The sequence below is a fragment of the Strigops habroptila genome, chromosome Z (genome assembly GCF_004027225.2).
Source record: "Strigops habroptila isolate Jane chromosome Z, bStrHab1.2.pri, whole genome shotgun sequence".
NCBI lineage: Eukaryota > Metazoa > Chordata > Aves > Psittaciformes > Psittacidae > Strigops > Strigops habroptila.
Window position 1 is genome coordinate 54,083,529 of NC_044302.2, and position 14,776 is coordinate 54,098,304.

The 14,776-nt window shown below is 35.3% G+C and overlaps 1 protein-coding gene across 1 annotated transcript in view; it reads left to right on the forward strand.

Moving 5' to 3' along the window:
• The window catches only part of ADAMTS19 (ADAM metallopeptidase with thrombospondin type 1 motif 19), a 147,811-nt gene that overhangs the window by 88,255 nt on the left and 44,780 nt on the right, over nucleotides 1–14,776 (forward strand). Inside the window, exons 11-14 of the mRNA XM_030470481.1 lie at nucleotides 5,817–5,918; nucleotides 8,818–8,948; nucleotides 10,215–10,384; nucleotides 13,518–13,645. Of these exons, the coding sequence (XP_030326341.1) occupies nucleotides 5,817–5,918; nucleotides 8,818–8,948; nucleotides 10,215–10,384; nucleotides 13,518–13,645 (531 nt within the window). The remainder of the gene's footprint in view (nucleotides 1–5,816; nucleotides 5,919–8,817; nucleotides 8,949–10,214; nucleotides 10,385–13,517; nucleotides 13,646–14,776) is intronic.

Genomic DNA, 14,776 nt, shown 5'->3' on the forward strand with positions numbered 1-14,776 from the left:
GAATGAGTATTTTCATTTTTTTATCTTGTAAGTCTTGCTTTGGATCGTCAAACATCCTGAATCGTGTTGTATCATACAATGCCACTGATATCTCCTCTGTACTTTAGAAGAAAATGTCATAGTGTGAAGACACCTTGTGGCAGTGAAGGGAGTATTTGCAGTTTATTCCACTTGGGACCAGGTTTCACTTGCAGGTTCAGTTTCATTATATTTTGGGTATTGAATTTCCATATCTGCTCTATACGTATACCTCCATACAGCAGTAGAGTATACCCCTGAACATATGCTGCCTCCCAGCAGTCCCTTGTGAGCACAAGCAGAGCTGTGCAGTGCCATGGCAGTAGGAGTTCCAGTACTTACATGAGTTTGCTTACATAGCTTCATGTCATTGCATGAAACAGTGTCACTATATGTTAATGTTGAAAAGACAGATTACTAAAATTGAAGAGGTCTTGATAAATTTAAGGCCTAATGCTAGTAGACTTCTGGTTGAAGAAGCATTTTGAGAATGGTTTTAACAGAGAAAAATCATCCTTCTTTAATGTCAACAGGACAAGTACTAAATATATTGGATTCCTCAAGATAAGGAGATGATACTACAAATGTATAAAGAACATGGAGTATGTACATGTATGATAATACAGCGACTAGGAGGAACTATGAAATAAAATTTCATCAGAGACAGAGCAGTCAGATAGCCTGGAAATGTCAGGAGTATTTAATATGAAAGCATAATTCCTTACTCCTTTAGTTCTTCAGTTCTCTTCATTTTCCCACTTGGACATAGTACTCTTTTTAGCAAGTTTCAATGAAAGTTATGATTATCCTAAAGATTCTCAAAGGGAACATTGCAATATGCATATAACTAGTGCATGCATAGTGAAAAACCCAAAACAAAAAGAGAACAGGAGCTGTAGTTTACTAGGTAGTTATTATTCAAAATAATGTCTTACTGAAAACATTTTCACTCTGAAAGATGAGCAATAGGACTCAGTGTAGCAGTTCTACAAATGTTCCTAATTACTTCCAAGTGCTTTTTTCATGAATTGCAATCTGTTTCTTGTTTTTCAGTACTTTGTTTTCAATTAAAACATGTTATTTTGGTTTCTTATTCTCTAGAAACCTATTTTGAACAAGAAAATAGTACAGCGTTAGCCCATTATTTCTTATAGGTCTTCTTCACCAGGTAGAAGAGTTTGAAAAGTAATTGAAGAGATACTCAAACCTGGAGACTTGCTGTTGTATAATATCTTTACATGCTTTTCATTTCTCTGGACACTTCTCCTCCTCTAATACCCTTATTCAGTCATTTAAATTCAGATAGCCAAGAGGTCCCGTACCTGTTATGTTTCATTCACAGATTCTTCTCTTGGGGTCCTGACTCCAAGGTTTCTTTGGTTTTCATTGTTATTTTAGAAATGTTAGAAAGTTAAATTCAGTTAATGCTACCCTGATAGTGTTCAACTATTTGCACTGAGATTAATTGTCCATTCCTAATAATAATCTTCAATCATTTTCTCCTTTTTTTGGCATTTTTTATGTAAGAAGACACATTTTGGCTAAATCACTTATCCTTCCTTGTTTCCCCACTTCCTGGATCATAACTTTAAACTAAAATGGTTAGTTTAGGAGAAGTATTAAATATTAGTATTAAGATACCATTGTAACTTAAATGCAAAGAAAGGTATGTGGGCTTACTTTGAAGGAAAAACCTGGTAATGATGCAAGACAATATAAAAGGCCAGCGGTCTTTTCAACTAAAACCCTGCAGTTTAATTTTCAGTTTTCTTCATAAAACAAGTCTGTTGCTTGATAACCTTATGGTCTTAACTGTAAGAAAAAGAAAACTTTGAAACAGTTTCTGAGGAAAGAGCAAAGGGAAGAGCCTTCTGCAGTTTCACAAAAATCCTCTGCAAAACTGGTAACCCTGAACCGGAAATGATGTAAACAAATACTGAACCACAAAGTTATTGTAATGCATCTTGTTGTCCACAAGCCAGGAAATGAGAAAGAAACATACTCCTTGAAGGTTCATTTAAACTTCAGTAAATCCAACAATTTATAGCCCAGGATTACTTGGGTACATTTTACTTACTGAACAGTTCATGCATTTCAGTGTAACTGTGTGAAGATTATGAAATATGTCAGACTTTTAGATTTTTTGTGACTGGAAGATATTTGATGAGCAGACTTCCATGCAGTCTTTTACATTAAACAAGTATGTAACAGCTTTTCAAGAAAGAAAACAATTGAGTAATAATGGAAAATCATTTTCGTAATGATCTAAAAATAATCTACAAATAATGTTGTTACTGAGCAGCACTTTAGTATCATTTACAGTCAAATTACATGGCAACCTCTCAGAAAGAGTGCAGATGCCAATGATTTTCCTAGGGGAAAATTATTCCTCTTGATAATTTAATAGCTAAAGCAGAGGACTGAAGGGATCATTGAGGGCCCACTCCTGTATTTTCCTGAGTGAGCCCCTCCCACTTCTCTGTCATGAATAATGTCCAGACTTTTTTTTTTCCTTTTCATCTTTTTTTCAAAGACTTTTTTTTCATACTCTAAGCAAAATCTATAGAGCCTGAGAAAGTGTGAGTGGATCTCAGAATGTAAGATTTACACCATGTTGCCATGCTTATCTTGTAGGGGAGCCAAGTTTGCTTTTATGCCCATGATGTCTTACACAAGAATCAATTAGACCCTAACATTGTTTTACATAACAGATAGTGAGATCATGGCCCCAAAGTCATTCTCTATGATTAAATGTGATTGTAGAACTTAACAATTTAATATAATTGTTGAACTATTAGATGTTGGCTTGTGAGATTAAAGTCCAGGATGCGAACACTATCTAGTCAGTTCCACTAAAATAATTCTTGTCATAACACAGCTGTGATCTTTGCAAAGAAGTAGAAGACTGGTTAAATTTCACAGTGATTTTTAAGGCATTTCAGGGAAAGATCACAATGAAAAGAACAAAAGTCATGGAAATATTACAGCCCTGGTGAAATATCTGTGCTCATCTCCACCACCACACTTTAAACAATCTTGACTTTGCACAAATACAGTTCTGAAATGCTCTTTTTGTCTGTGGTCTTTCCTTTCAACTGGACTGTCTTTCTAAATACTTACATGATTGGAAATGCATCCTTCTGGTGCGCACAGACCTGCCTTACTTTTTACATTAATTAAAAAAAAAATCCAAAAGACCTACCCCAAAAGCTGGAATGACTTCTGCTATTTCTGTAGTACATTGTGACTTTCATGTTGTATTTTACAAGATTTTGCTGTTAAAAATTCATTCTCTCAGGAAAAAAAAAAAAATCCTTTGTGTATGCTTGGCAATATTGTGTTTTCCAGGGTACACACAATGAAATATTTTACAGATTGTGAATAGTCTAATATTACATACATAAATTTATCATCTCCAATAACTCTTACCTCTCTGGCTAGTCTAAACGACTTTAATGGCTGTTGAACTATGTTTGCGATAGATAACTGGTAAGCCTCTGTGACCATCAATAGCAATTTTGATTTTGACTGAATGAAACTTTCTTCCCAGAGGAGTAAATTTCTTTCGAAGTTTGTGCTCTGATTTTGAAGTGATTGTAATATTGGCATTGGCCTCCAGATTTTCTGTTAGTTTTCATATGTGCATCATGGTTTTTCCCCAGATACATGCAGAAATCCCCAAATGTCAAAAGTTAAATGCTAACAGTAATTCTCATTTCTCTTACTAGTGCAGCAGAAATACAATTTGAAGAGTAACTGAAGAGCCTATTTGTGATTTGACTGAAATGGAAAGCCCAGAAAAAAACTTACAAGTCATCCTCCATTTTCTTTGGATTGGGGAATCACAAAGTCTAGGATGAAATGTTATAGTAATATTGAATGCTTATTTTAAAAATTGCCAAAGAGAAGCAAGTGGTTTTAGAATACAGTTCACTTAAGGCTCAAAGATGTTTCTAGTTGGGCAAGTTAGGTTCATGGTTCATAAGGAGGTGGTACACAAGTATTTGCAGAAACATGCAGATGTATACAAAACACATGAGCAAGTCAAGTGTCTTTACTTGATTTAGTTTACACAGCTCAAATGCATTTGTGTGGTCAGGTACCCAAATCCTTGTGAATCTGACTTTATGTTTTCCTAAGTTTAGAAGAATTGTTTCCAGATTTGTAAGGAACTGTAAGTTTGTTGTCAGCTGTTTTGTAATGATATGCAAGTGAAACCGAACACAGGACCAGTGTTTTTAGGAAAAAAAAAAAGGGATAACATATCTTAAAATGTGATGATGTACAGGAAAATTTGATTTTATCTTTCAATAACCTGGATGGCTTTCCCTCAAATGGAGTCATTGACGAATGAAGATTTAGGGATATTAAAAAAATATTTTAATTAGAAATATTAAATTAGCATATATTTTTGTGGAGTTGTTCCAACAGTATAGTTTGTCATTTCATAGCTGGTATGGAAGCACTTTGTCTTGAACATCTGATACTTTGTCTCATTGACATTGTCTTCTAAAACTGGCCCAAAAATTCTGCTAAGTTTAGTTTTCAGCTCTGAAGGTCTATCTTACAGTGCATGTTAAAAATAAAACAACAAAAAAATGAAACAGTTCTCCCGTGAACAAGAACAGAAATTAGAGTTTGATATTTGAAAAATGCTTGTTAAAATAATCCAGGAACAGAATAAGACTTCTGTAGCTGTTTTGTAGGATATGCATAGGCTATCTGTTGTTTTATTAGTTCAGACCTCTACAATCTTTGACTTTTTTTGAAAGCTGATGCTACAGACATTTTTACATGCAAGACTCCCACTGGAACTGTCCTGTTCCCTGGTTTAGACACAATCTTTTGTTGAATTATGTTTCATGTGCTGTAAGGCTTTTTCCAAGGTAGCATAAGATTTATCACACATTTTTTATGCATGGTGTAAAAGGCACAGAGACTGTTACTGGGTTTACCAATGTAACAAGTCATTTCAGCTAGAAAAAGTTCTGGCAACCGTGATTTCAGAAAAAACAGTTGATCTTTATGTTATCCTCCCTGCAACCTGTCTCCTGATCCTTCTTGCCCCTCTTTGGGAATACTGTGCATATTTGTAGGGAATCAGTCTGCACATGCAATAACATTCAGGCTACAATTGAGCCTCACATTCCCTCTGTACTCTTCCACCCAGTTTACTGTAAAGACAGCAAGGAGAATGAAGTCATGACTGAAAACCATGAGAGAAGGAGGACTTTTTAGAGGAAAATAGGGAAATCTGCCAAGGAAATTTGGGGTAATGTAAGCCAGCATTCTTCAAGGCTGAACTTTCTTTTGAGGAACATAAAACTATGATGTTCTGATGCTGATGAAGAGGGGCAGAATAAGCAACTTTCCTTTCCACCTCTGAAATTCACCACTGACTACTGCGGTCATCTCCCTTCTCTTTTTCCCAGCAAAAATATTTCACCCTAATTTGTCAGTTTACTTTGTGTCTTCATTGTGGATATTGGACTTTATTGCTTTCTTGAGGTATTTCCAGAGGAATTAATGACTTCTAGAGGAATCGTTGGAAGAGTGTAAGATAGCAGGAATCATTGGAATGGTATGAACAATGGGGACTTGGAAGTCCTAGGGCAGTATGATTAGTAAAAGTCTTACGCAGAATTTGCACACTTTGGGTTTTGTGCATGTCGAACCTGTCTTTAAGCATACTTCAGTACCATCAAACTGTTAACTTCGTGGCAACTTTAGTAGATTGCATGCAGAAAGTAGTCTTGCATAACATAGATTTTGTGATTATCTGTGTGTTTGGTTTTCAGCATGTCATTTGCACTGGGTTGTGGTGTAAGGTGGAAAGTGAGAAGGAATGCAAAACTAAACTGGATCCACCAATGGATGGAACAGACTGTGACACTGGAAAGGTATGTTTCTGGTGGAAAAACAATATAAATGATATTGAACACCTCGCAGTTAAGGAAACAAGCTGAAGAAGTCTTTATACTTGTTTAAAGTTCTTGCTGCTTACCTCAATTATAATAAAAATCATACCTATATAGTTGAATATATTATATATATGATGTATGTGCTATATATTATACATTATGTATTACATATTACATAGTACATATTACATATTACATCTTGTATAATATAGGTATGTTTTAGAAATACATTTCTCTAAAAACAGTGAATTAAAAAAAAAGCCAAAGCCACAGGTGTTTTAATGCTTACATGGTTTTATTTCAAATTGGTTCTGGTTTTGTACCCTATTTATGAATGGAATGCCATTGTTGCACTTCTTACCATAAACAGAAACATAGGCTTTCAAAGATACAAAGTTCTTAGCTATGATTTAAAATTTAGAAATCATCTCATCAAAGGAATTGATACAGAGTGTGTTTATCACAAGTGATAAAACTTTGTAAATCACTATTTGTAGTGTCAGTGCATGTAAAAGAATGATAAATTTCATTAAAAGTATGCCATCAAAGACAAAGTAAATGGTCACCTAAAGTCAGACTTACGTGAAATGTCCTTCAGGAGCTTTCCTGTTTGAATAATCTGTCATCTGTTTAACTACAAATAAAGATAAATAACCACAGATAGATAATAGAGAGGAGCATGGATATATGTTGGGATTTTCATGATATTATGCTGACAGCTGTTTCCCACAGGAGTGATTTGCTCTTTGAATCATATTACATTCACCAGAACCGTCATCATCCCCCTAAAAGAGTAAACAAATCTGTCGGCTGACTAAGAGAAAATGTTCAGATAATACCATTTTCCATACTAAAGGAAAAACAGGACTTATTATTTTTCATACCTTTAAAATAATGACATTTGCTGCAAACTTTTGATTTTGATAAATGTGTGTAGTTAATATTCTGTCTTGACCCAATATCTGGAAAGTCGGGGACAAGCCTTTTGTTTGATGTCGCAGTCTTTACATTGAGACTAACATCCATGGTATGGAATGAGAAAGCGGTACCTCTTATTAAGACTACTCAAAATTTTCCCTGTGAAACCATTGCCATCGTGAACTGGGCACCCTAGATTAGTATGCATTTTGCATATTAATGTCTGACTTGCAAACAGTGATAATAGCAACTCATTGCAGAGGACTCATTCTAACTTTATACTTTTGGGAGCATTGTGGGTAGTGACATGGGTCCTAGGAAAGTCAGATGATGAAGGTGACACTGTTCTCTTTATTGTAGAGCTTAGCGAGCAGGGAGTAAATAATTAAGGCTAAGATAAAGTACCAATTCTTATTCGAAAGGCTCATTGAGCCTTGTGCCAGGCTCAGAGATCTCTTATCTATGTCTAGCAGTAAAAAGCTAAGCAGACACCACTGAAACATCTCAGAGGATTAGCAGGGATTATTCTTCTTGTTTACTGCATTATCTGTCCAAGATGAGCTGCAGATTACACAGATCACTGGATTTGTTTTGGTTTAGTGATATTGTAGAGATGGAGTATTGTTGCCTTGTGCTCTTCTTAGGATCTTCTGAATTGAGGGAAATTTTATTCGCACAGCCTGTCCAGCATGGTTGATTTTAAGTCAAGGATTTATAAGTATCCCTCAGAGTCTACATAAGGCAGATGCCATCTCTAGAGAAAAAACATGTTGCCTATTACATTGGAAGGAATATCTTTAAATAAATATGAACATTTTTGGTCTCAAACATACAGGAGCATAACAAAATCTGTGATATAATTATGCCATCATTGTAATGCCACAATTTAAGAGAAAAAATTTAGATCAATTGATCAGTGAAGACCAGTTTGAAACTTCAGGTGAAGTTTAAAATATCCAGATAAGGATTTAGCACAGACAATGTAAGTGACAGCAATTATAAAAATTGCAAAAGCCTTTACTGACTGTATTGGTGGCATGTTTTTGTTTGCTTGAAATATGAGACTTCTTCATGAATTTTATCCATTGGTAACAGTAATTCACAAATAATTCAGAATGCAAACAGAAATGGGTTAAATTACTGGTGTTAATGCCATTAAGTGTTCATTGTCTACTTATAGCCTTACTGTTTTGCAATTGCTGAAATTTTGAAATATGTGGGATGGGTATTCAGCTGGTATAAGTTGTTAAAGTACTAGTTTCTTCAGAGTTTTGATTACTTGTACCAGATATAGACATAAGTTACAGAGCATAATGATATTGATTAGATCATTTTTGAGAAATTGCCTTTGTCCTGGAAAATGATACATGCTAACAAGATTATTGAGGTGATAATTATAATTTAAATAAATGCCAGAAATTCTCTTGTCTTTCTCAACTAGCTTATTAAGGCTTCCATTCTCTCTTCGAATACAAGTTGTGAATAAAATATAATTTTCTCTATTACTTGTAATATCTCCTTCAATTGAAATTGTCACTGGATGATCAGTGACAATGCAGTTTCTGATAGTTATGTGGGAACTGTAATAGTAGTTCACTGTCATAGTGAACCAAACATATCCTGAGAACAGCCCTGAACACTGTGCTGTGATCATTTTTACAACTCGAGGATGATCCCTGCAGTGGATTTGGGCTAGATCCAAAAGCGCTTTCCTAAGCAATGTCCAATCTCAAATAAAGGGGACAGCATGGTCTGGGGTCCAGAGAAAGGTCTCTGGCTGTCCTATTTACTAGGACAGAAAAAAAGTTTTGGGCAACAATAGGAAAAAACATACCTGCCTCATATGAAAACCATTTATTGAACAAAATGTTTATGTTATGCTTCCTGTGTGCTTGTGGAGCAGTGAATTGTTTTGCATACGACTTGATTTTATTTACCTAAGAACTGAATTTTCACCTAGTGGTGTAAGGCTGGAGAGTGTATCAATCGGACCTCTTTTGAGGAGCATGTGGAGGGGGAGTGGAGCACCTGGAGCCCTTGTAGCCGTACTTGCGACAGTGGAATCAGCAGTCGACAACGCAAATGCCCTGGGTAAAAACAAGTTCAGGTTTCTATTGCCGTTCATCAGAATTTCCAAACAGAATTTAAATCTTATGAGTAAAGAAACCCATCAAGATACAGTTGTCCTATACATAAGCAATTTATTTTTTATGAATAATGAAAAACACTTAGGAGAATAGGTATTTGTTTGGGAGTTTTTTTATTGCATGGTAACACTATTTTTCCTCTTTTCTGCGTCTGTCAAAAGCTTAGATAATATTAATGGGAAAATGAAGCTTTCTTTTTAAACTTCACCCAAAAAAACAACAGAAAATTAAATTCATAATTTTTTGATTTGCAGAGCCGAGTAATGAAGACAAGTGGAGAAGAAAGGAGAGAGAAGGGGAGGGAAGGGCAGGGGAGAAAAAAAAAGGGAAAGGAAGGGGAGGGGAAGAGCAGAACAGAGCAGGGCAAGTCAGGGCAGAGTAGATGACTTAAGAAAATAATAGAACAAAGGGAAAAATGAAGGAAGAGGAAAGACTAACAGATTTGGGGAAAAAATGATGACAAGGAAAGACAGACGGATTAAAAAAGAGAAGTTTGCATAATGAAATGTGAGGAAAACTTGGATATGGCTATACAAAAGCATAGTAGTCTAACAGAAGCCTTAGATGTGCAGAATGCTTTCATACTTCCTGCCATCTAAACACCACTTCCAGCTGTATGCCTAAAAGCTACTTCTAGAATTTAGGGATGTCTCAATTTTGCTTTCATTCATTCATTTTTCCAGGCAAGGTTGCAAATAATTAGCTCCAGTTTCTGCAGTTCTCTGTTCTTTTGCATTTGTTCATTAGGACCTGCAAGCACAACTGGAGAGACCAAAAAGAAACAAGGCATGTTGTCTGAACTTTGCAACACCACACTTGTCAAAACGGAGAGGTAGCAAACCAGCAGGTCTTATTTCCTTGCAGTAGCACTTGACTCTGTCCACCTAGAGAAAAATCACCTGAGCTATATCAAAACTGCAGTTAAGGTTCTCTTTACTGAATGCTCCTACTAGTCCTAGTGCTTCTTTGGAGCCAAGTATAAATTATGGTTTAGCACCCATGACTCTTTGTACGTAATGAAACCAGTACAAACAGAAGGCAAACATGCTTTGTTCTGTGACTTTGATTTTTTTGTGGGTGATTTCTCAATGTTGTATGTCAACAAAAAAAATTTGCTATTTAAATTCATGTATAGCATAGATAAACTGTGCTGTAAGTTTGACAAAACATTACAAACAATAAAGCATTATATTTATGCCATCTTTTCTAGTTCAGGCCTTGAAGGAGAGTGTCATGGTCCAACGATGCAGTATAGAGTATGTGAAAATCCTTCTTGTCCTGCTGGCATGCCTGCCTTCAGGGACTGGCAGTGTCAGGCTTTCAGTGCCAGATCTTCCTATCAGAAGCATGTGCACCAGTGGCATGCTGTCATTGATGATGGTAAGTATAAACCATCACCCACGTTCTTATCATCTGCTTATAGGGCTTGGATCTTGTTGCTATTGTTGATCAAGAAAAGATAAAAATTAAAGCAAGCAAATAAATTAACCTAAGTCCAAGATTTTTGGCAATTTTCATTTCATAGACAAGATCTGGTGGAATTTTTACATGTCCTGAATATTTTGTCTTATACTGCTATTGAATCTGTCCTTGATATGTAATGACTACATTTGAACTGAAACTCAGTATCAGTTTGGTCCTGTTTAATCAGAAATGTAGTATGAAGTGACTCAGAAATATAGCTTTCTAGATGAATGCTAAATCATTAAGCTTGCATAAATCAGTTATACTTCTACCTACAAAGCTAAGAAGACAATACAGATATCGTAAGCTTCTATTTTTGAGGAAGGAGAGAACACATATAGCGTAACATTTGAGTATTTCGTATACCAGTGTTTGATTTTGGCATAAGTCCGTATGTAATGCATACTGCAAACTTAGATAAGTTTTCTATAAATCCTAACAGCTACTGCATGCAAAATCCTGACATACTGCATGCATGCTTCAGTGTATCAAACTTGTTTAGATACCATATCATTAGGAATGTGCTCAAGTAGGAGTACGGTGATGTTGAACTTACAGTATCTGCAAAAATAATGTTGGTGTAGAATATCAGCAACTACAAAACAAAACATTATACCCAAATTGTTGCTAGGAATGTGAACAATTCAGTGCCATTCCGCTGAATTTTCTCTAAATTTTTATGTGATTTATTTACTCTAAAAATAAAACCAACAATAACAACAACAAAAAAAGAAAACAAAAAACCAAAAAACAAACAAACAAGAAAACATCAGAAAGACTTCAGTTATAAAAACAGTTGATTTGAGAAATTAACAAAAGCACAGCAACTGGTGTTAAAGAAGAGCCTGGAATGACACAGGAGTGCTGTAGGTGTGTGTTACCACACATTGCCATTTATATTTAACTCTTTAAACAAATTATCAGAAACCATTAGAAAGCATAGCTTTTAAGAGAACTATTTTCAGAATCCTGAAAAATGTGAATCTGTTATCAAGAACTTACTGTATGTCTAGCTATACAAGAACTGTTTTTTTTTCTTTTAAGCGTTTTCTCAAGGTGCTAAGTGAAAACTTTTGAGACTATTTTCATTAGGCTTCTATATTAGCTCATTTCATAGTAAGGAGAACTCCAGTTTTTTATAGGTGCTTATCTAGTGAAATAGTTTTGGTTTGTTTTACTAAATTTCATTTTAGCACAGGAACACATGGTTTATATCCTAAGGCATCAAAAATTTTCAGCCCAACTTTGAGAACTTCAGTCGTCTGATGGAAAATCTTGACACTGTCCTGACCCATGTTAAGGACTATGAATGATTGCTTTCATCTAACTTTGCTCTGAGAGATGCTGTTGTCCTGAGTTTGTCCCTCAGGAGTCATAAAAGTGGACATCAGCTAAAAAGTTCTAGTATTACAAAAATACACTGTTCCCAAATCCTTAATTATTTGCACTTAGTCTTTAGCAGACAGTACTTGTGCAGTGTGTCCAGAATAGTTGCTGTACTTGAATGAGGTTTCCTGTAGTCTGTTGAAGTTGTCCTGTGTTGTTGAATTACTGTTTCTTTGAGTTTAGTGTCCTTAAAATAATGCTTAGGTTTTTAATTTTGTATTAAAAATACAAAAATTCCAAAAATGCTTCCAAAAATGCTGAAACATCCTTAAAGGTTCCAGGGAACTTTGGGATTACTATTTGAGGAGTATAACAGGAATTAAGAGGGCACAAAATCAGGCAGAGACTTAGGCCTCTCAGCTGGAGATGGTTTGTGTCTGACTGGCTTCACATATTGGCAAAAGAAATCACATCTGTTTGCACCAGTCCCCTAGAGATACCCAGCGGCTGTGTCAATTTTAGTAAATTAAATATGCTTAGAACACTCTGATGTGCAAGTCAGCTGGCTCACAAGTCCAGTGTCCATACTTTTCAACTTTTTTTTTGCTCTGAAAAGGATGGTGACATCCAAACTGCTTTTTGGAAATGGTCCTTTGCAGATGGCAATTTCCAGTCTAGACCAAGCTAGTGCTAGTTAGCACATGCAAAAAAATGTGGCATAGACTGTTTTACAGTTCAGCTGTATAGACAGTAGAATTCCAGTGCCCGTGAATATTTCCTGGAACTGTTTAATTTACTAATAAAAATGTACTCCAGGAATCTAGAAGTCAGTATGAAGTCAGAGTGGCATAGATTGTGTCCAAGTGAAATCAGTTTCAAGTTCAGGATTGACTCTATCCTTTCAAAAATCTGCAACAAATTTAGGAATAACTTCTGAGTCTGTACACTTGTGAATAAAGATATGAAGAAATCATGTACTCAGTTAACCATTGATAGGAGACCTAGTTAATTTTATTTGGTATTACTTTCGCAGTGGTGAAGCAAACTTCGTTATTTATAAGTGATGACCATTAGGAATACATGGGTACATAGGATATTGTTACTTTTTTACTCCCTTTCAAAATTAAAAATTATTAGCAGAATGTTTTAGAAATGTAGCAGAAAATTACCTGACCTTGGTAAAGATGTTAGAAAGAATGCATTCAGTTTTTTATCTTTTTTTTTTAATGTGGGCTTTTTAAATCCATGTATTTTTCTTCCCAAGGTGTCTCAGTTACTTAAATTTTTTTTTGTCTTTGACCTGCATGTTTAGAAAATCTGGAAAGTGTTAAGTTTTTTTTTAACCAATATTCATGATCTTCCAAAAATATAGTAGAATGAAAGTATAGATTACAACCAAAATATTCCAACAGCTGTAATGTGCATATTCTTAATTGCAACAGTGAACATGACAGGAGTATTGTGTAGGCAAGTTTATAGCACCAGTATGCTCTAGCAGGAAAAAGAACTTGTGTTTTTCAAATAGCTGAGAAAAGGATCAAAATCTTTTTGTTTTCACTGTATCTAAGATAACTTGTTATACTAGCCTAGATTTATGCCACACAGATAGGCAAATATCAGTGTTAAAAATAATGTTAATAATAATGTTGATAAGAATAATTCTGTATTTTTTTAAGTGACCTTTTACCTATTTGGTGTTTTTTTCCATTAATTGCTACCACAGAAAAGCCATGTGCCTTATTCTGTTCACCAGCTGGAAAGGATCAACCCATTCTTCTAACAGAAAAGGTGATGGATGGGACTTCTTGTGGCCAGCATGGGTTAGGTGTCTGTGCAGATGGTAGATGCCAGGTATGTATTACTTGTTTAAAACCTAGATACACGGTCTCATCTATGCTAGTGCGTGCGTTTGTTACACGTATGTGTGATTTCTCTGATAGCGTGTTGCAATGTGTGTGACCAAATCTGAATGTCTCTTTTTGTGACATATTGAAATATTTTAAGTTAATTTCATTCAATGCAACACAGTATGTGAAACAGCTGACGGGTTAGCTTGGGAAATGTGTATCTGTGATGATAAGGATACTTAAACTGCTGCAGAGCGGCAGAGTATAACTGATTTCATCTTGTAAGGTAAGCCTCAGCTTTCAACAGGTTCAGAAATTTTGCCATGGGCTGTACATATGTATATCTAATTCTGCCCTTTTCAACAGTTCAAAATTTTACATCTAAGTAAATACCAAAGAGGCAGAGTAACAGATAATAGTAATAACAGAGTAGCAGATAATTAAAGCTGAGCACTTAGACTGTTTCTCACACTCAGAATTCATTTGGTTCACAGTTCTTTTATTGCGTTTGTAGTGTATCATATGGAAATTCTTCTATATAAAAATTCACAGAGCTTTTTCTTTGTCTGCTTCTCACTGCACACATTGAATTCAGTAGAAGAAACAACTTCTAACACAGAAACAGCATTGCTAGATACAGTAATCATTTCAATAAATCACTTTATAGATGCATGCATGCATTTACACATACAAATACACGTAGGTATAGTTATCCTTTCTTGAGCGGCTTAAGTGCATGCAACAAGAAAATACATGTTGATTTGGGGCTTTAGTTCACCATGTAACAATTACAGGTGTCATCAAAAAGATAATGTATAGCCCCTTTTTACCAGGGTGGGGAAGTTTTCTATTTTTATCATTCACTTTCACAACTAACTAATAAAAGCCAAAAAAAACCCCTCTTAAACCAAACCTGCCTGACTTATTCTGAATTGGCTTCTGAGCATACCAGAGGTAAGAGAGATAGGTCCTAATCAGATCTGAAAGTCTAATTTGTAAGGCCTTCCACCTTTTATCACATCCTCTTAGACAACCTCTCAAGAAGAATTTTGGGGACTAAAGCTATAGAGTTAGATATGTATATCTTATAGATGTGCCATTTTGGATACACAGCTATTTGAATGTTTGTGCTGTA